The sequence below is a fragment of the Pyxicephalus adspersus genome, chromosome 5, assembly GCF_032062135.1.
Source record: "Pyxicephalus adspersus chromosome 5, UCB_Pads_2.0, whole genome shotgun sequence".
NCBI lineage: Eukaryota > Metazoa > Chordata > Amphibia > Anura > Pyxicephalidae > Pyxicephalus > Pyxicephalus adspersus.
In genome coordinates, this window is record NC_092862.1 from 129493169 (window position 1) to 129515681 (window position 22513).

General features: G+C 40.3%; 1 protein-coding gene across 13 annotated transcripts in view; it reads left to right on the top strand.

The window, feature by feature from the left end:
* The window catches only part of ABI1 (abl interactor 1), a 68816-nt gene that overhangs the window by 9186 nt on the left and 37117 nt on the right, over positions 1 to 22513 (top strand). For all 13 annotated transcript variants that reach the window (XM_072412692.1, XM_072412698.1, XM_072412693.1 and 10 more), the window contains exon 2: positions 19329 to 19496. In XM_072412692.1, the coding sequence (XP_072268793.1) occupies positions 19329 to 19496 (168 nt within the window). The remainder of the gene's footprint in view (positions 1 to 19328; positions 19497 to 22513) is intronic.

Below are 22513 nucleotides of genomic sequence, written 5' to 3' on the forward strand. Positions count from 1 at the left end.
CTTATGTCAGGGCAGAGTGGGTCCCGTATGGGAGACAGAAGCACGCATGGGGTCCTGTATGTCAAAGCAGCAGTATAGATTTGCTTTAGTACTTTTGTATGGTAGGAATCCACTTGGGGAACGCATGATCTCCAGATATTAATATAAGTTAGCATCAAACACATACATTTTTGTTACTTGATGCGAATATGTTTCCTGCCATGTATAAAGTTATGTAGTCATGCCTGTACATGAAAGCATGTAAAAGGAGAACTTCTACCGCATCTGGCATTTTTGCAATTGCTTATCAATAGGTCTGCAAGTTAGGAAATCATTCTCTACAATTACCGTGTGTCTCTAGGCAAAACAACTTTGTAATACCCTGTTTCCCCCATTTTAAGTCATCCCCAATAAATAAGCCACCCCCGATTTTTGAAAAAATAATTAAAATAAGACACTCACCCGTGAATAAGACATCCCCCCATATCCGATCCTGTGTGTGTCTCCTTGATGCTGGCTGCAGCGCGTGTCTCCTCCTGGCTGCAGTGCAGAGTGAAACTGAAAGTAACAAGCTGGCATTCTGCACCAGGAAGCAAGCTGCAGATCCCTGCCCTAACGGAGATCCCTACACTTAATTACCGGTAAGTGATCAGAAGGGGACAATCATTGCATAGAGTGATCAGAAGGGGACAATCATTGCATGGAGTGATCAGAAGGGGATAGTCAATGGCATAGAGTGATCAGAAGGGGACAATCAATGGCACATGAGTGACTTTCAACAATAAATGTGTACTGTAGTCTTCTTCATGGAAAAATAAGACATCCCCTGAAAATAAGACCCAGGGCCATGAGTGACTTTCAACAATAAATGTGTACTGTAGTCTTCTTCATGGAAAAATAAGACATCCCCTGAAAATAAGACCCAGGGCATATTTTGGCATTTCAAAAAATATAGGAGAGTGCCTTATAATCGGGGAAACAGGGTATATCCTGTGTGTCTTTTACGTAAAGTTCTCCCAGCTGGCATAGTGCAGGACTTTGCATTCTCTGATCTTTTGGCTTGACTCTGTAGGCAGCTCAGCCCAGAAATCATCCTTCCTCTTGAGGTTTTTCACCCTAGATTCCTATTCTTGGGATTGACCGATTTTCTTATAAAATTTAATTGGAAAATCTTTGGATGAAAGCATTATTGATAATGGACTTTTTAGTTTGATTTTGTGTAAGGGGCAGATGTTCATATCCACACATTGCACTGATGTGAAGAAGAAAACGCTAACAAAGATTGCAAGTGTACGTTTCCAATGAAGTCACCTAGTTGTCTTGTGTATTGTTTTGTAAAGGAACTTTCTTGGCTTTAATGATTTGTCTTGTTTCAGCATGCTGTTTATTATACTAGTGTGAGCTTGGCATAGGGTATAGTGAGTGGAAAGTTAGTTTTCACCCTAGAAACAGGAAACGGCCCATCAAAGACCTTTGCCGAGAGCTCATTTGTAGGCTCTGCCGTGAGAACAGATGTAGACACATTGGCTTACTTCCTGCTGTTGCTGCACCACCCAGACACATGTTTTTGTTTCAAGACCAAACTATACTTTCTAGGCATAATGTAAACATCTTTTTAGTTTACCACCCTCCCTGTCCCCTCCCAAAAAAAAACTGAGGTGAATCTGGATGAGGGCAATATCTCAACACTATAATATCACAATTGCACCCATTCATCATAAGATCTGGATGTGTTCTGGCAACATTTTTGCTATTCTGTGCACGCACACAACTTAGGCTAGGTACACATGTGCAATGGTTTTCGTCCGATAATTAGCTCAGGGCTGATATCAGACGAGAAACTTGCATGTGTACAGGGCTCATCGTCCAAACAACCATTCTGGCGGATTCATGGATGATGGTCAACGTACGGTCGTAATGAAAGTGAGGAGGGAGAGAGTGCAGCGGGGTGGCGCTCCGTCGTTCTCCCCCCTCCCCTCTCTATAGAGCAGAATGGTGCTGTATGTTCAGAGCTTGTTCATGCATAGTGCACATGTTTGTAATTGGAAAGGATCGTGAAAGATCCCTTCCAATTAGAATTATTGCACTTTTGTATATAGCCTTAAGGATGAAGGTAGGTGATCTATATTGTACATGTGATGCACTCTGGAGTTTGCAGTTGCCATATAAGATACCATGAGAATCACCTACCTAAAGCACGGACTAATTGTTCACAAACCCTCCAATTTTTCTTCGTTGAGACATACTTCCTGTTCATTGCCAACAATGCAAACGTAGTGAATCATTGTCCTGTGTAAGAGGGAAATGCATGGAGTCTACTGTACTGTATGTTCCTCTGGTGACCCTGACCTGTAGCTGGCATTGGTTGTGTATATCCTCCCACAAGGCTCTTCATAACATAATTTAACCATTTTGTATAACACTCTCTGTAAACATGTCATTTTATGTATAACCCACAATTAGACTTTACTCAACATTGCTTTTTTTGGACCTGTTCTTTTTAAATTCCAAGGATGAATTTGCTAAAGATTGCATCTAAGGGAGGGGAGTTGTCCCAAGGGGAAATTTTCTAAGTTGTAACTTTTTGAATTGCCAAGCCAGTGCATCACATATAGGAGGAAAGAGAAAGTGGCTTTTTATGGCAAACTGATACTGTTTAAGAATTATACTACTTTATTTCAAACAATACATAAAGAAATAGAGTAAGTAAAACATAGCATTCAAATACACTGAAGGTTTTATTCAACAAAGAAACCGTCAGTTGCTGCTAATAACGTAAGTATTGGGCTTCTTCCATCTGTATATTGAAGCATCTACCCTGCTTGGCCTGCAAATCTCATGTATTTCAATGGGACCATCTGCATCTAAAAATTAAAAAGAAAAATGCAGCCTTTTAAGCCTAAATTTGCATCTCTGGGATTTTCATGGCCTGTGTTTGACCGCATTGCAAACGTAGGAAAACAGTGCCTGTCAAATTAACCTTAATGTGGAACCTGCAACACTCATTCATAAGACCCTATTACATTGCAGGGTTCCGCCATCTCCCTTCTCCTCTTTTTGGACATTTTACAATCTTGGTTGGTTGCACTGGGCAGATCCATGGGAGGGAATTTGTTCCCAGCATGCACAGGGGGAAACGGGGATTACCGGCTATCCTGGCAACCAAAGCATGTACAGCTCAGCTTTTTTGACATACCTGGTGCAGTCGGGCAAGTAGAAGAGATTATTGCAGAAGGGAGATTACCTGTCACTTGCAGCAATATTGCCCTGCCTGATGGTGAACTACAAATTCAGTTAGGTTATATAGAGGGGACATATGATTTCCCTTCAATAAAATAAACATAACTGCCTGATTGCATTTATTACCCTTGTCAGTTCTCGCTCTATCATGGACACTGCTATCTTCATACGGTTGCCAGATCTTCGTCTATCTTTATTGGACATACGTTCATTCTTGTGGCATATCCAACATATACCATGCGCACCTTTAATGTACAGGCAGGAATCATGCTTGCACAAGGAGTCTGCAGATGCTGCAAGCTGTACTGTATCAAATACTGAACTATAGAAAGCTGGCAGGAAACTCAGAAATGTAAATGTGCCTTTGCATTGTTATCTGTGAGTGTTTGTGCACATATGTGGTGTATCTAGATCTTTGCTCCAGTGAATTTCCATTGACATATTAAAAAAAAAAAAAAAAACCTTTAAGAATTTCACTTCTTGCTTACCATTGAATGTCTGATTTTAAAAAAGTGATAGTCTACCAGGTGATTCTTCTGTGATAGAGATCTTTTGCACTCATGCATAATGTATACAGTAAAGCACATTTGTTCTGCATGCATTTGTATTTCTTTTCTTCATTATGCAAAGTAAGGAAAAACAGGATTTTCTGTGGTGCTGATGTATTTCAAGCAGCTTCAGTGCATAGATGTGATCCAGGCACATAGTCATGAATAGGATTTAGTATAGAATAGCAGTTTCATACTGTAAAATGAAAGCATTTTTCTGCAGATGAGTGGACAAGTGTTAATGGGCCCTGAATAAAGTTTGTGTGTTGCTAGGAAGGTTGTGTGACTCTGGAGGTGAACGCATCCTGTTGTATTGTGCTGCCTGGCAGGCTAATGTGGTTTCTGCCCTCTCCTGTCTGCTGTACATAAACAGACAGCGAGCCAGACAGATTAATCTCCTCTTCCATGTTATACCGGCTCTCTGATTCTACTTCATTACAGCATGCCACATAACCACCCAACCCGGGAGCAGTGGATCACTGACGGCACAGAGATTAGCCGGTCTGCACATGGGGCTAACTACAAATCATTCATTGTTACTACAAGCAATTTTTCTGCTAGGTAAACCTCGGTGGATTGCACATAAGCTATGTTCATAAAATATATCCCCAGAAAATGCAGACTTCTTGGATCTAATACAAGGAAATATATCTTAAAGCGAGGAGCTGCAAAATCTGTAAGATAAAGAAGTGTAATATACTTAAGGGCCATGTATGTTAATAAAGAGGAACTGAAGCGGTGCCCAAAAATAGGCAGGCACAGGGCCAAGGATTAGACACCAGCATTGTCTTTGGTCTCTTGGGTCCTTTATAGTTAAAGAAATGCCAGGACTGCACCGTGTCTGTGTCTGGAGGTGATCAGCTCTGTTGGCTCAGTTGATGGCTCGTCTTTGCAGTATTGGGGTCCCAGGTTCAAGTCTTGGCCCTTTCTGTAAGGAGTTTGCAGTGCCTGGAAGAAACCCATGCAAATACAGTTTCCTCTCACATCCCAAAAACATAGGTTATTGACTCTAAAATCGTCCCTGGACTGTGGACCCTGGACAGAAATTTTTTAAATCTGGGTGGCAAGAAGCTATAGGTGGGTGGCAGCCCCTGTATTGTCACCAAGCTCTTCAGTAACCACCTAAAAACAGCCGGGTGGTTACTGAAAAGTGCCGGGTGGTGCGCCCAGCTAAAAGGGACATTGTAGTAAGGACGTTAGATTGTGACCCCCTTTGAGTGACAGTGATGTGACTAAAGTGCTGCATGATATGTTGGCGTTATTTAAATTATTATTTATTAATAATAATTAACAGCAGAGCTTTGCTTCCTCATGATGAGTCTCCAGCAAGGAGAACAGTGAGCAGCATAGTGCTGACTTAAATATTCTAAAAATGGCGGTCAGAGGCAACAGCGCTTTAGATCTTATTCCTCTTCACATACCAGGCAGGAGGAATCATAGGCATATGAAGCTGCTTAAACACCAATAACATTTCCTAATAGTCCCCATAAAATTATGGTTCAGCATAGGAGCTGGGTGACTGCCATTTTCCAAAGCCAATAACAGAAGTGACAGCCCCCATCTTCTCATGGCACATTTTACTTAAAAACAGGAAGGCGGAAACACAATGGCATGCATTGCTCAATAAGAATGGGTTTGCATCAGGGACAACCTACATTTTTGCGAGGTCCCAGCCCAAAGGAGCTTACAATCTAATAGGTATAGGGAAGTAGTCTCCAGCCCCTGCCATCTTTGATCTTTCCTGCTTAAAAACTCCACCACCCTGGCTGCTGATACTGATACTTTTAGTACTGACTTCCTACAAGCATTCTGATTTGGGGATTGCGGTTCTGACTTTATCTTAATCTGCTTGGTCTAAAGGGGGCTCATTGCATCTGGAGAAAGAAGTTCAAGCCCTGGATAAGGAAAGGATTCTTCACTGTAAGGTCTGTGAAAATGTGGAATTGGCTTTCTCAGGAAGTAGTTTCAGCAAGTTCTAAGGATTGCTTTAGGAAAAGGCTGGATGATTTCTAGAAGCACAGAATATCACTGGATTTTAAAGCTTTAAAGTAAAGATAATGGAGACTGTTGATGCAGGGAACATCGGATTGCCTCATGGAATAGGGAAGGACTTTTATTTCTCCCCTGTTGGAGCAAATTGAACCAGGGTTTTTATTTGCCTTCCTCTGGATCAACCATGTGTTTATGGTTTTATATCTGGGATATGTTTATTTCCCCAGTGGTTGAAGTTGATGGATTTATGTCTTTAAGTAAAAGCCAGGGACAACCAGGCAGCTAGTATTCTTAAAAAGTGCACAATTGGGTTTCTTTCCTTCTTTCTTGGTTTATTTTACTAATTTTTGAAACTTTCCCTCTGTACAGCCATGTTATCACGTTGAATGTTATCACTAAATGTGCTTTCTGTAAGTGATCACAGCATGACAAGCCCGTAACATTGGGCAGTCACCTGTAAAATGGAAGGGGACTTTGACTTCTACATTTCCCTGAAAAGAACCTCCCTATCACCCGTCACTGAAATATTGCTGCAAGTTTCCTATAATGCGGACAAGTGCCCACGTTCACATTTTAAAGTAGTTTCCTTCAGCTGCCTCTTTTCTTTTACACCGCCTTCAAAGAAATACAATAGAGGAATAGTGTGTCAGCAATTCTTATCCTCCATGCAAGGCCCCTGAAGGTTGACCTGCTTGTTCTATTGAATTGATTTTGTTCCCTGGCTGGTAATGATACGTTTCAGGCTCAGCGAGGTGAATATGAAAATTACAAAGCACATTTTGCATTGATCAGGAGCACTTAATGGATTGAGTCATTCTCTTCTGGCCTGTTGTGTTGCTGGATCTTGTAACTCCAGTGGTGCTGGTGAAAAGTACATTTCAGTTCTCATGGTGGACCTGATACATTTTTTATTTTTCCTCTAATGGCCTTTTAGGGGATGTCTTCTGATCCACACTCGCACAAGGGAATGAGGAGCCGCAGCTGCAAGCACTGCATTCTAATCAAATGCTTTTCTGTAGTTTGTTAATGACTTTGCTTAGTTATTTGGATTCCTAAATATAACCTGTGAAAGGAAAACCTGTCCGGAATAATTACCGGTTTCCTGGCATTTCCAAAGCTCCCATCGGGCTCAATATGCTATTACCTGGCGCAAGGTCTGGGGTGCCGTAAACATCTGCAGCCCTGGAGTTGCACCTTCTTCAAAAGTCAATACCTGGGTCTTGGGATTCAGAGTCTGCAAACTGGCCATTATCAGGGAACATGAGATCTGTCATGTTCCCTGATAATGGCCAGTGGCCAGAGATTTTTTTTTTTTTAATTTTTTTACTTTATATTGCTACAAAAAGAGCTGTAAAATGTAAAGGTTTTCAGTAATTATGGCAGCGAGATCTTGTGGTTGCAACGTCTAACATATAGAAGAAACCAGGGACTGACTCAGATCACCAGGCTTAGTATATAATTAAACATCACGCTGGTCTGTCTGTTCAATGATGTGGATGGGCAGGGCATTTCCTGTGCAAAAAGTTACAAACTTTGCCATCTTTTCTACCCTGTCTCCTTGGTGCAGTTACTTTTGATCCACCCCCCCCCCCCCCCCCCCCCATTCTTATACTTTTATACTTGCCTGTCCTCCAACCCTCTGCTATATTGCTGTCTATAGCACATCACTTGTCAAAAATATTTAGCCTGTCTGTGCATGTTTATTTCTATGAGGTGTGGAATAAAAACTTATCCATGAAGGCTTCAAATCTAGAATAACTGGAATTACATGCAAGCCAGCCAGGAAGGACATGATTGTAAATGGTGGTGTGCCATCTTGGATATTTTACTGGTTGGGACACAGGCAAGTATAAGGCTACGTACACACATTCGTCCTTGCGGATCCATGAACAATCGTAATGAAAGTAAAGGGGATAGAACATAGCAGGGTACCACTCCCCCTTCTTTCTCTCCATAGAACAGAACGGTGCTGTATGTACAGCGCTCGTTCATGCATTGTTCAGATCTTTCACGATCCTTTCCAACGACAATTATCGCACGTGTGTGCCCAGCCTTGGTTTTGGATACACTAAAAATCATTTGCAGTCTGTTATGTTGCAGGAAATTTCCATCACTTACATTTTTAGAGATGTAACAGAAATGTCTGTAGGAAAAGCCCTAAAAATTGTAGATTTTTCTCACTTTCATTCTGACACAGTTACCGCCAGAGCAAATACATACATTTATGTGTGTGATATTGTTTTTTCACATACAGTTGTCAGGGCATTTGCCCGTCCAATCCCAAAGACTTTCTTATGATTTAATTGCAGGTAGTGATGCTTGATATTGGGCAAGTTAAGCTACGTACACACTTCCAATTATTATCGTTGGTAAACGAACGACGAACGATCCTGCACGATATCTGCGAACGATCGTATGGCACCGATCCTGTACATACAGATAACGACACAATCGTTCGCAGATATTGTACACACGATAGATGCGATCGTTTGAACGATACAGGAAGTGACGTGCACCACAGGAAGTGAGCGAACGTTCGTTCACCGCGCATGCTCAGACCATGGACGATCAATGAACGACAGTACACACGAAGGATGGTCAACGATCGTCGTCCAATCGGATCCGCCGGTCCGGTCGTTCATTTCCAACGACTATCCTCGTTCGTCGGCGTCGTTGGTTACTTTTTTTACGAACGATTTTTGCCCAATCTATCGTTCGTCGTTCATTTCCAACGATAAAAATTGGAAGCGTGTACGCAGCTTTACTTCTGTCAGTGTTTTCAATGATAAAAAGCAGGATTGCGTAACTGAACTTTTTTTTATTTTTTTTATTTTATTTTACTGGAAATGCAACTACAGACTGATACATTTAAATATTCTTCAAAGCCATGAAAACGTAAAAACAAAATTTATTGCAGTTTACAAACATTAATTCATTTTTTTTTTTATACACCTATACGTACATATAAGTACAGTACATGAATATACCTGTTGGTTGTGTGCAGGAGGAAACAAGGACCTCCTCCATGTTATTAGCCTCTCCGGTTCTGCTTTGTGAACTACATGACGCCTCTCATATAATGGATTTGAGGAGAGCTGGCACTTGGCTGGGGAGCCCTGCTCTTCTATAGATACAGTACAGTAAGGGAGACTTGTTAGGACAGGATATGAAAATATGGCGAGCTTGAGGGAAAAAAAAACTAAGGCAACCACCAGAAGGAATAATTGGTGGCTCAGCGGCTAGCACACTGCTCTTATAGAACTGAACAAGGACTTTGCATGTATTTTCTCTTTGCACCCTGGTTTCTTGGCCTCTTTACAAAATTGGCCTTGGACATTAAGCTACATATACACATCAGATGATTCGCGTTGCAGTATTACTTCAGGGCTGATATTGGACGAGAATCTGATGTGTGTACAGTGCTCGGCCGACGTCGTTCATGAATCCGTTCTGGTGGATTGACTACCGACCAGCGGGGTGCCACTCGCTCAGTCTCCCCCCTCCCCTTATCATAGAGCAGAACGGTGCTGTATGTACAGCACTCGTTCATTCATATTTCAGGTTTTTGGCATTGGAAACGGTCGTGAAAGATCCTTTCCAACGACAAAAATCTAACGTGTGTGTAGCCTTAGATTGTGAGCCACCGTTAGCATCATGGCTGAAGTATGTCAGTGCTATGAACCTACATTTTTTTTTTAATAAATTAGATTTATATAGCGCCAACATATTACGCAGCACTGTACATAAGCTAAACTAAAAAAAAAAATCATAAATCATAGATCTAATTAGAACTATTCTCTTGTTCCAGTGGTTGTGTGTGGGGGATTCTCCTTCTAATTGATGTTTGTTTGGTTTCCGATGATCAGGGCCCATGTGTTGGTGGTTAGTCATTGCCAGTGTCTCCAGTGTATATAAATACAGTACAAGTAAACCAAGCTAGTCATCGGCAGGAAGTAAACTGTCATCTGGCAAGGAAAAAAGGACTATTTCTTTCCAATCTACATTGGAAGTCTTCAGTAAACTGCGGCCTAGCTCTATTTTTAGCCCCTGACAAATGTGGTGTGTTGAACTTTATCAGAGGCTTCCAGCAGAGTCCGAAAGTGTCAATTGAGAGTTTATAAACTGCTTCTTTAGTTTGTGTTGGCTCAACTGTTCCATGGGGAAGGGAGAGGAAAGGGTGTATCGATATTGTTAGAGTCTTTAAAATAAAACTTCCCCATGTAAAGGGAAGGTTGGAACTTCCTTCCTGCCAGGAACTCCTGATTTTCTGCCTGCAACAAGCTTTTATTAGTATTTAGATAGCATAGTTGTATTCCGCAATTGTTAAGTATACTGAAGCCTTTCACAACCCTTTAGAGCAATGTTTCCCAACCAGGGTTAAAGAGAAGCCCACGGTTCCTCCAAAGATTGTAAGGGGTTCCTTTAACAATAAGCAGTTTGTGCCTTTCGGATCAGTTGCCACTGACACTATTATTATTATTATTATTACACTGTATTTATATAGCACCAACATATTGCAAAGTTCATAGTCATGTCACTAGCTGTCCCTCAAAGCAGCTCACAATCGAATGTCCCTACTATAGTAATATGTCTTTATTACAGTCTAAGGTCAATTTTTTTGGGAAAGCCAATTAACCTAACTCTGTTTTTGTAATGTATGAGGAAACTGGAGTACCTGGGGGAAACCCACGATGCAACGGGGAGAACCTGCAAAGTCCATGCCGAGATTTGACCCTGGGACCCAACGCTGCAAAAGCCAGAGTGCTAACCACTGAGCCACTGTGCTGCCCATGCAGTGATCTTTTTGGCTATCCATAAGGGTGACATTCTTATCTTTGACCATCTTGCTAATATATACTATGGGCTGTTAATTTATTATTTATAGCAGGGGGTTCCCTGAAGACCTGAGAGTTATTTGTTAAGGAGGTCGATAGGCTTCTTTGGATTTTGTGGATTCAAATTCGTCCTTAGAGCTACTGCACAGTACATCTGACAATACATATGGTCTTTAACACAGCCATATTAAATCCATTGCTTATTACTTGTTACACATGCACCATTCAATGCATTTTAAATAAACAATGATCTGGGCAAAGCACAGTGACCCGCAGTAGTAATCAGTCTGACTGGCTTCCGGTGGATTCTCCCTGTTGGCCATGTTGTAGTTTGCACATGGTTACATTCTGAAGTGCAACAGTGTGAAAAAAAAAAAGTGCACTGAAGCATCAAATTTAGGTTAACTGCAATCTGTAACTAATGTGCCGGCGATTGTGCTTTCCTCTTTATAGGAGATATATTTTGTGCACATATTAGCATGCTGAAAACGCAGGCATTTGCAGCATGCAGAAAAAATAGCACATGCAGTAACCCCCCCCCATCTCTGGTGGAAATCTGAAATGTACAGAAGTCCCCCAACATTGTTCTTAAGTCAGCCACATCAGACTGAGGAACGATCACTGCTCACTCCTATGGAGGACACACCTATGGGTGCCACTCCCTCCTCTAATAAACAGAACTGTGTATACAGTGCTCGTTCAATCACTTGTCCCTGGACACTATAATGACATATTGTTTCCATTGACAATCCTCTGCTGTCCATTGGAGTTCTCAATGAGACTTGGGTTACGTACACAGACCAGATGATTTTCATCCGATGAGGTTCATGGATCCGTCCTGGCTGATGTACGAACAAGGAATATCTTAATACAAGTGAAGGGGAGAGAGCGCAGTGAGCTGCCACTTTGTCGTTCTCCCCTCTTTATAGAGCATAACGGCAATGTATGTACAGCACCTGTTCAGTCTTTTGTCCTTTGAAACAATTGTGAAAGATCCTTTCCAGTGACGAGTATTGGACGTGTGTACGAAGCCTAAACAACATGCTAGTTTTTTTTTATTACCTCTCGAAACTTTGGTTCATTATCTCATGAAGGCTGCAAGTGTGCTTAGGTTGCTGTTAGGAGAATGTTTCTTTGATGTAGGGAGAGGAAAGGATAAGCTTCTAATTGCAGGGCAAACAAACCAGCGAAAAGACAGCAAGGACTGCAAAAAAAAAAATGTTACCCCTTTGTGCGCATTACATGACATTGTATTATAGCTTCCTATCTCTATTGTATTAAGAAAATAAAATATATATTTTTTTTACATAGATACCATTACATTTCTAATAAAATGCACATACAGAACAGAGCCTTAGACTGCCATGATCAGTGAGTTTGTAGTTCTGTTTGCAGTTCGATAATGTGCATTTTTAGGGCTAGAATTAATATATTATTAATTATTTATATATATATATATATATATATATATATAATATATAAAATTGTATAATATATAATCTTTTGGTTAAGAATACCTGTTCCATTACTGATGTATTTTTAACATTTGGATTGCATTTTTCAGTTTGGCCACATTGTATATTTCAACTTAGCTCAAATACACAAGAATTTTCCATCCTTCTATTAGGAATAGACCCAGTGCCACAATTCCATATTAAGTCCTTCCTCCTTAAAGCTATTGTATTGCAAACGGCTTGACTTTGCTTGTTTAAACTTTTGCAGAGAGTGTTAGGGGCTCCTTGTGAAGCCTCTAGTATTCGGGATATAGTGCTGCAGGCCTATGTAGAAGCTCTCTGAGCTGTGAAAATGGCCACTTCTTAGCAGTGATAAATAAGCGGAAAGATTAGGCTAGTATTCTAAGCAGATAGAGCAGCAAGTAAAATATTGTGCAGGCTGCATACAAATTGCCTGGTGCCTCTTGTAAAAAGACAGCTGAATAATGAAAGCAACAGTTGTGTTAACTCTTAATTGGTACTTGCAAAGTGCTGTGTTCGGGCTTGTTTATGAAAGATTGTAAGCTCTTCGGGGCAGGTCCTCTCCTCCTGTGTCACTGTCTGTATTCGTCTGTTATTTGCAACTCCTATTTCATGTACAGCGCTGCGTAATATGTTGTCGCTATATAAATCTTGTTTAATACTAATAATAATGTGGCCCAGTTAAGGCAACCTACACTTTTTACGAGACAGAACACCTACAACATGAGAACGTGTGATGCTTCATAAAAGGGCATTCACTTTCTAGCATGATGCTTGAGTGCTGTCATCGGGGAGCAGCCTCCCTGGCACACAAATAACTAAGAACCAGACTACTCAACCCTGATCAGTATTGTCTATAGCATGCACAGGCAAACTACAGCCCGCAGGCCGTACATGGCTTCTTAATCCGGCCTGTTTAAATATTTGTGCAAAATTGTCCACTGGTGAGAAAGTGTGACCAACAACACTGTTCCCACTGAAGCTGAATGTAAGTTTTCTTTTACTTTTAGGGAATGGCTTTTACATGTAATTTAATTTGTACACTCCAGTTTTCTCCTCCCAGCCACCTATTTGGGTGGTTACTGAAGAATTGGGTCACAGTACAGGGGCTGCCACCCACCTACAGCTTCTTCCCACCCAAAAAAAATAAAAAATAGGCAGAATACTGCATTCTTGATCCATTTGATACTGGCCCGGCCGTCAAATTTTAAAACTCCCTAGTGGCCCCTTAGCCAAAAAGTTTGCCCACCCCTGGTCTAGAGGTTTCCTGCCGCTCCTAACTCTTTGCATGTCATGTTTCATGTGTGTGGTGCCTATTTAAGTATAGGAACAGAGCTTTGTTTCCGTATTTTGGAGCTTTCTAAAGATCTGACTACTGGAAGAAGAATGTTTGGTACGCAGCAGAAAAGGTGCAAAATACACAGAACATATGAAATGCAGTGTACAAACCAGTATCTATTAACTTCCCAAAAACTGCTGGGTGGTGCGCCCGTCTAAAAGGAGCTGGGCAGAACACTGAAATGGAATGAGAGGTTATTGCCCTGCAAATTCCTCTCCAGCAAGTGGTTAACAAAACACAATAGTGACATCTCTAGATAAAATTTGGTGTTGTCCCATTAGCTGGGCCTTGGAGATGGCATGAATTTTCCTGTACATGGCTGGATTTTAGGAGATACTGATTGGACAGTTCTTTTTTTCCAGATGTTGGATAAGACTTCATAGTATGCTTATCTTGTTGCAGGTGGCAAGCAGCACAATTACTAATAATATTATTAATAATAATAATAATAATAATAAAATACAGGATTTATATAGCGCCAACATATTACGCAGCGCTGTACATTACGGGGAATGGTCCTCTCCTCCATAGAGCTTACAATCTAGAAGCACAATATTACAATAAATGCCTGGACCATGCAAAAGAACATTCATTTTCACCTTGTGCCAGACAATCTAATAAACCTTCGCCAAAGAGATCTACCATCTTCATAATCCTTAAAAGAAACGCATGCTTTTGCTTTAAAAATGCATTAATCACTTCACATGACAATTTTGTAATTGAAAATGGGAAAAGTAATTATAAAATCCAATCTGTAGGTGCTATGTTTTCTAAGGCTGATCAAAAAACCAAATGTCAGCCCCCTGCAGTATGACACGCTTGGGGTGTTCTGTACACAGACTTTTGTACCGAACACCCCCATGTGTCCTATTTCATTCTGGTTTGATTGGCTGGCTGCCTTTCCCAGAAGTCTTCACAGATGGAATTAGGAGGCATTCCCTGCCATAGGGGTTTAATTTTTGCTGAAATACTAAGACTCTATTCAGCTAAGGGATACAGATGGATCTTCTTTTCAGATTACAACACTGATTATTCGGCCAACCCTCATACGTCTACTTTTAGGAGTATAAACCTGCAGAAAGGATCAAAAATTCTTTTCATGTGAATGGTCCACTGGGGGATTTTAAGGAATGTAATATTAAGGACCTGTTTATGCTGATGCAGAGTCCGTGCATTGCAACATTCAGTTTAAGTGGCATGGTTATGTACCTAAGCAGTTGTGAACCATCTGTGTGGTGTTATGATCATCATTGCAAAATGCTGCATTTCTCTTAAATGTGATTTGTGGTACTCTTTGCAACCCAGAAGCTTTTTACCAAAATACCCCCCACACCCCATGGTATAAACAGTTGTTGACAGCTGCTAACTATGGTCTCAACTCAAAAATCTGTATTTCGAAGAGCTTGTGTCAGGAAAAGATTCTCTTATACGGAAAAATAGTGAAATCAACTTCCTATGGAGCTCTGAAAGTTAATGTGGATCAAGGAGGTTATAAAACAAGTCTACATCATACTTAAAGCGGAGCTAAACTTAAAACAAATAAAAATGACACTTACATTTAATCCTGCAGATCCCTCAATGGTGCTGGTCCTTCCCGCAATCCAGTCCCATGTCCTCCTGGAATTCCTCAGTATTGAGGAAGTGCCGGTCGCCACCATCTTCATTTTTCACTTCCGTCTTCTTCCTCTGTCTTCTTTGCACGTCACCCGAACTCGCACTGCACAGATGCGAGATTGGTTGACGTACCCTCTGTAAAGGGGGGGAAGAAAGAGTGCTTGGGAGAGATCGGCATCTCTTTCCCTTAATAGAAAAAAAATGCCCCTTCTGCGTATGTCTGAGATTGGGGCATGCGCAGAAGGAGGACCCAGAGCCTCCCGGGATGCGTGATGTAGGTATCTCTGGCAGCTCTGTGCTCCCTTGATTTTGCAATCCAAGACTAAAAGGGCAGGTGCTGCACTTTTTTGAAAAAAAAAAAAAAAAAAAAAGCATTTTGCCTTTTATATTTAAGGGTTATCTGCTCTTTTATGTAAAGTGAAAATGTTGAGTCTAGGTACGCTTCAAGCTTCTTAAGTCTGCCTGTACCATTTTCCCCTAATTTTAGCAGTAAAATAATTGGCAGTGCCAATCTAGTGTGTTTATGGATTTGCATTCCTCAGAGCAATCTGATCAATGTCAGATTTTCTATTCAGTTCTTTCAGTAACATTTTTTACTCTACGAATAAAGGTAACTTTATTGAAGGAACATATATACACATCCATGGATTTCTTTTTCTAAAATAAACTTGTTGCTACTGAGAGGAAATGAAAGGAAAAGGAGTGGAATGGTTTAAATCTAGATGAAAGATGGAATTTGATTCAGTAGCCCCTTTTTTCTTGAAGAGCTTTGGATGTTGCCAAACACTTCCAAATGAGTTTGATAAGGAATTCTTCTTCCCGGTGGTAGGAGCCCTGGATCTGGCAGTAGGGCCATCATCAGAAGGGGACAGGTAGTACTTCTGTACTGGGCCCTGATTAAAAAAGCTTGACTTTTGAACTGCTGGAAAGGGGCCCAGGAAGTTTCTTATGGTGGCCCTGGTTGAGAGTCATGTTATCTGACACATCCTGTTCTCCTGTGACAAACTTAATGCCTATTGGTCTGAAGTCTAAAGTTGTGTTATTGGGGTACTGCCATGTGGTGGCTGCCATCGCTGACCTCTTTTTATCTGTCTTCATTATATTGAATAGTAAGGGAATACCTTTTTGAAACACAGCATTCCTATTTATAATTTTTAGTATTTATATTGCGCTGACATATTACGCAGCGCAGTACAAAGTCCATAGTCATGTCGCTAGCTGTCCCTCAAAGGGGCTCACAATCTAATTTTCCTACCATGGTCATATGTCTTTAATACAGCCGAAGGTCAATTTAGGAGAAAGCCAATTAACCTAACTGCATGTTTTTGGAATGTGGGAAGAAACTTATGCAAACTCCATGCAGATAGTGTCCTGGCTGAGATTCAAACCTAGGACCCAGCGCTGCAAAGGTCAGAGCCAGTTTTCTTCAGCATTTGGGTTTAAGCCACCTCTACTTTCTAATATGCAATGTTAGAGAAATATACGCGTACATAGAAGTATCTACATATATTTCCATTTATTGTGGGCTGGGTTAGTAAAGCATGTTTTGTATCCAGTGTTTATATAAATGTATTTAGCTGAAGATATTATTTTCTCTCAATAGAAATGCAACTCTGAGTCATTGCTGCAGCTTTCTGTAAGCTTTCAGCATGCTTTGACATGTATGGTAGATCTGCGAATACAAACCAAGGGAATTTGTTTTTTTTTTCTCATTCCTTTTCTGCCTCCTCGAAAGGGTCCCTGAAGGTATATTCAGTTCTGATTGTTGTGCTAATTATGTGTATCATTATATAGTATTATCATTATAATACAACACAGAAAATACAATACCATGCATAAACTGCATCATAGACACTGGAAATTATTTTAACGTAAACTCCAATGAAATCTAAAATAATTGATTGGGTTTGTACTAGGATTTGTAAAAATGTACGTTTTTTAGATTATTGTAGGATCTTAGCAATGTGTAGGCTTATTGGAAAAAAAAATTTCTGCTATATTTTACTTGGCATACTGAGTAATATTATTATTAAACAGTATATAGCCCCAACAAATTACGCAGCGCTGTACATTAAATGGAGATTAGGAGATTGGAGTAGTTAGTATAACTTGACAACATGTGACTGGTTCTTGTCCAGATCATTACTTTAAGGCAGCCCTGATAAGGGATATGTGATAGGTTTGCTTGGTAGCCAACATGCTCCAGTCCAGTTTTGGGATGACTCTGGGGTGTTTACAGTGTTAAATGAGCCTTTCACTTTGGGATGCCATTTGGTCGGTCAGGAAACAAGCACTGCAGTGTGGGAAAGGGAACGACTTTTCCCCTCCTCCAATACACAGAATTGGGTGTTTCATGGGTATAAGCTGTGATTTTTTAGGAGGTTATTCGGCTAATGTCCAATGCACATTAATAGGGACAACTCTCCACTTGTACACCATAGGTTGCATGTGTCTGACTGTGCAGTAAAACAGTCCTGTATTGAGAAATGTATGTCACATACACACACGGGTATAAAGTAGGGCTGTATGTAGCTTTAGGTGAACCATCTTCTTTGTAGAAGAACAAAGCTCCACTGAACAAAACTCCTCTACTTATCGTCACTACTAATCTGCAATAACACTGCTTCCTTTTTTACTTCCTACACACGCAAATTAGATGGATGGGTTTAACATTTTTTTTTAACATTTGTTTTGCAAACTCTTTAAAATGCCCTGATTGCTCTGTAAACTTCTTCAAAGCGTTCACATTGTGTTTTCATGTCTCTAAAAATGAACTCTAGTGCAGACAGACTAAAGCGAATTTCAGATATGTGGTTGACTGCAGCAGACTGCTACAGGCTTACCGCTCCCAATCAACTGAATTGGAGTAGTTGGGAACCACTTTGTGCAGTGGATTGTAGCTAATGTTGCTTTGCGTTCGACCACTTCCATTGACTTGAATTTACTGTTTCCAACAACAGTTGGAAAGCGATTGAAATCAGTTCTGGTTGCTGCTGAAGGTCTGAGAAAGATCCAATAACTTCCCGACAACCTTAAACCACAGCAAACCTGAACCATTCTCAACCGCATGACACGGATTCAAATATTATTAAACAGGATTTATATAGCGCCAACATATTGTGCAGTGCTGTACAATAAATTGGGGTTGCAAATGACGGACAGAAACAGACAGAGGAAGAAAGGACCCGCCCTGAAGAGCTTACAATCTAAGAGAATGTAATTGAACTGTGGCTGACACAAAAATTGTAGGCGAGGTATTGAAGAGAGGCAGTTTGCAGCTGTAAGTCTGAGAAGCGCCCAAGTGCTATTGTGAAAGCATTTACAGGCTCCCATTTAGGTTGAAAAACTTTTTGGAGATTAGCGAGTTCTGTATTTTCTTTTTTTCCCTTCCGTGTTTAATGCACAATTTATCTTTCATTTATATGTTCAGGCATTAATTGAGGGCAAATCAGAAGCCTTGAAAAGGTGCACTGGGCAGCAGCAACCAGTTTTTCATTTTTTAGAATATATTGTTCAGAATAGTAAATTATTAGTTTGTGTACTTTTTTTTTGTTTTTTAATAAATGGCCCCATGTAGTTATTTGCAGAACTGGTATAATATAGTGCTGTCCACATAATTTCTCAGCTTTTATTTAGTGGATGTCAGGAGTGTCCCTGTGGCAGTGTGAGGTTGGATGTCACAATTCTGATTTTAAAGCATTTGAAGTATGCGAGTCATGCAAGGTTAAGGCTAGATGAATGTGTATATTTGCACATTCATAAGACAAATAAAACCAAGGCATGTTTGCACATGGCACTACGTGCAGGGAGTGGGGATAGAGTGTGTTATTTATTGCAATGTTGGTGTGTGTCTATGTAAATATATCAAAAATACTAATATCTAAGGCTACATACACACGTCAGATGATTCTTGTTTGATTATCAATTCAGGGCTGATATCGGAAGAGCATCTGACGTGTACAGCGCTGGTCTGATGTCGTTCCTGGCTCCATCCTGGCAGATCCATGAAAGATCCTTATACAAGTGAAGGGGAGAGAGTGCAGCAGGGTGCGCCCCTTCTCTATTAAGCAGAACTGTGCTGTATGTGCAGCGCTCCTTCAGTCTTTGGAAAGGATTGTGAAAGATCCTTTCCAACAACAAAAATCTAATGCGTGTACGCAGCCTGAGACCGTGAAATAGTTTGTGGAGGTTTTCTAACTTTTTTGAATGTAGAATGTAATATAAAAAATGACCTTTTTGCTGGTAATACCTAAATTTCATCCTATTAATCAGCACCATGTTTAATCTGCTTTCATTCCCTTTACAGGCTCCAGACAAGAGGAAAGCACTAGAAGAAACCAAGGCCTACACCACCCAGTCCCTAGCTAGCGTCGCCTACCAGATCAATGCATTGGCCAACAATGTGCTGCAGCTGCTTGACATCCAGGCCTCCCAGCTGCGGAGGATGGAATCGTCCATCAATCACATCTCCCAGGTAAGATTAACTTGAAGGACATGATTAACATATCCGTTTACAGATTCATCCATGCTACAGTCATCTGCACTAGAGTATGGTTTCATAAAATGCAAGAGTCGTTTAAGTTTTAAAGAACTGGTACGTAAATCTGTGACATGTTTACTCATTCCTTTTTTTGCGCTTACTTTGCTACACAGAGGTGTCTCCAAGTGGTTTTTATTTTTACATCTGTGAATAATGTTTACGTTTTTGAAACCATCGCACTGAATTTAGCTGCTTTACTTGCACGTCTATGTATTATTCAAACTTGGTACAGTATTTGTTTCTTAGTCTATTCTAAGTTTTCTTCAAGGGACCTAACCATGTCAAATCCAAGTTAGATTTTGTCCCCAGACCTGTGAGCTTTACTGCACAAAAATGTGAGCTGTCCTTGTTTATCTTCTTGTGAAAATTGTTACCTGTCTGCAGGTTTAGTAGTTTTGGACTTACAGGGTCTCATTTTTTTAAAGCTCTCCAAGGCTGGAGAGGATTAGTGAAGCTGGGTGTTCTAGCAAACCTGCCATGGATCGGGTCCAGGATTGAAAACATTTGATAACAAATAGCAAATGACTGTTAGGAAATCCATTCCAGGTTTGTGGGATCACCCAGCTTCACTGATAAGTGTATCTTCTCCAGCCTTGGGGAGCTTTAATAAATCGGACTCAGTGATTTAAAACAAGTATTAAGTTTTGTAAAGTTGAAGAAAAGACTGAACAGCTCTGCATACAAGCTCCATGTCTGTATTTTAAGGAGAGCTCATCAATAGCAGCCTGTGCACTTTTTAATTATATTTATTATTAAAAGGGATTTATATAGCGCCAACATATTACGCAGCGCTGTACATTAACAAACCCCTGTATATTAAAATGAGTATATAGTAGAAAGTACTTTTTTAATAAACTTACAGTGGTACATAATTGTCATTACTACATTTATAGCAACCCACAAATTTTTCTATTGAGGAAGTTATATTATCATCTTATATTTAAATAGCTGACGTATTACACAGCGCTGTTCTTAGCCAAGTCACTATCATGTAACTACAAATATACTCCTCTATTTTAAGGCCCATTGGTAGAAGGAACCTCTTCCCTGTAGTGTAATCTGTGTATATATTAATACCCATAAAGAAGGGCTTCACCACACCTGCTGTTGACTTTTTTCTTTTTTAATTTCAGTTTCAGAAAGTGAAATGAATTTGCATAATTTCCCATCTGCAGTAAAACATGTTCCATTCTTCCTGAAACTCGAACTGCACCTGCTTTGACATTTAGATTGAAGCTTTCATTACATTAGAAAAAAATATAGCATATATCAAGGATGAACTGCTTCATAAACCATTTTTACATTTTTTTTATTAAAACTGACAAAAGTGAATGTCCTTTCAGCAGTAATACCCTCAGCTTTTTCTAGTATTGTAGAAACCTTTGCATTTCTTTTAATAAAGTTAGTTATATTGCACTATAGTGCTCTTCTGTGATTTGTCAGCATTTTTATAAGATTTTAATATTTTGTTTTGAGTATTTTCAGGCAAAAGAGTGTCTGGACTGGCTCCATTGGTGGGCAGTGGCTGGAGAGCCGTTATCATGTAGCTGCAGCATCTTCATCTTATGAGATGCACAGAAGAAGAGAAATACCAGCTAGAGAAACTTGGTGTCTAAAGCTACGTACATACGTCAGATAATTCTCATCCAATTATAACTTCAGGACGAGAATCTTGCGTGTGTACACCGGCCGTCTCACGTCATTCATGGAACCGTCCTAGTGGATCCACGGATGTAGAATGATCGTAATACAAGTGAAGGGGGGAGAGAGCAGCGGGGTGACGCTCCGTTTCGCCCCCCTCCTCCATTGAGCAGAACGGTGCTGTATGTACAGTGCTCATTCATGCATCGTGCAGTCTTTTGTTGTTGGAAAGGATGGTGAAAGATCCATTCCAACGACTAAAATCTAACGTGTGTACATAGCTTTAGACAGTGAAATAGTTTGTGGAGCTTTTCTAACTCTTTTTGGATGTAGAATGTAATATAAAAAAATCACCTCATTAGTAGTAATAGCTAAATCAGCACTGTTTAATTTGCTTTTGTTCCCCTTACAGACTATGGACAAGAGAAAAGCGGGGTGCCACTCGCTAATAAAGCAGAACGGTGCTGTATGTACAGCGTTCCTTCATTCATATTTAAGTCTTTTGTCGTTGGAAAGGATTGTGAAAGATCCTTTCCAACGACAAAAGTCTTACATGGGTGCACAACTTAATACCTAGTCCCCTGGTGCATGTTGTTGTTGCCACTACCTGCTTTTTGTCATACTACAGGTCTCGGTAGTGATCTAGGGGCTGGCTGGAACAATCACTACCCAAGGAAGGGGGCAAGGTATCCAAAACCCCAGGAAGTTGCAGCCTTTTCTCTACTACTGCAGAGATCGGCAGCACAATTCCTTTTTGCTAAACACCACAACAATAATCTAAAATAGCTATAAGACATTCATTGTACCGTAAAGTGGAAATAAAGTTCCATTTTTAAGTTTGTATGATCAGTTAGGTCATTATTGCAGAAAGGGACAGGCGATGTTCATACAGAAGCAATTTCTGCACCAGTTTGACTTCAGGCAGCACGCTTGTCTGTGCGGATACATTTACTTCAATGCGCTCACCCTAAAAAGTCAGTAGGCGCTTAGCAGATGTCAGAAATCTTTTAGCGCTATTCTGATCAAGGCCTTATAGTGTAATGCTATGATCTGAGGACATTTCTACATTCAAAGTCTATAAATGTTCGATGTTCCCAATTTTTGCCATTTTTTTTTTTTCTCACTTGTAAATTCTGTTTCATGTCGCTCTCTTCTGGCATTCTTGTTCCTATTGGTCCAATCTTGTAGTTTCAGAATGTGTAAATGTCACACTGACATTTCTGAAGCATATTTTCTTCTTTATACTATTATAGGGATACCACTTAACCTCCCTAGCGGTTCATTTCTTTCCGGTTTTATATGTCTAAAAG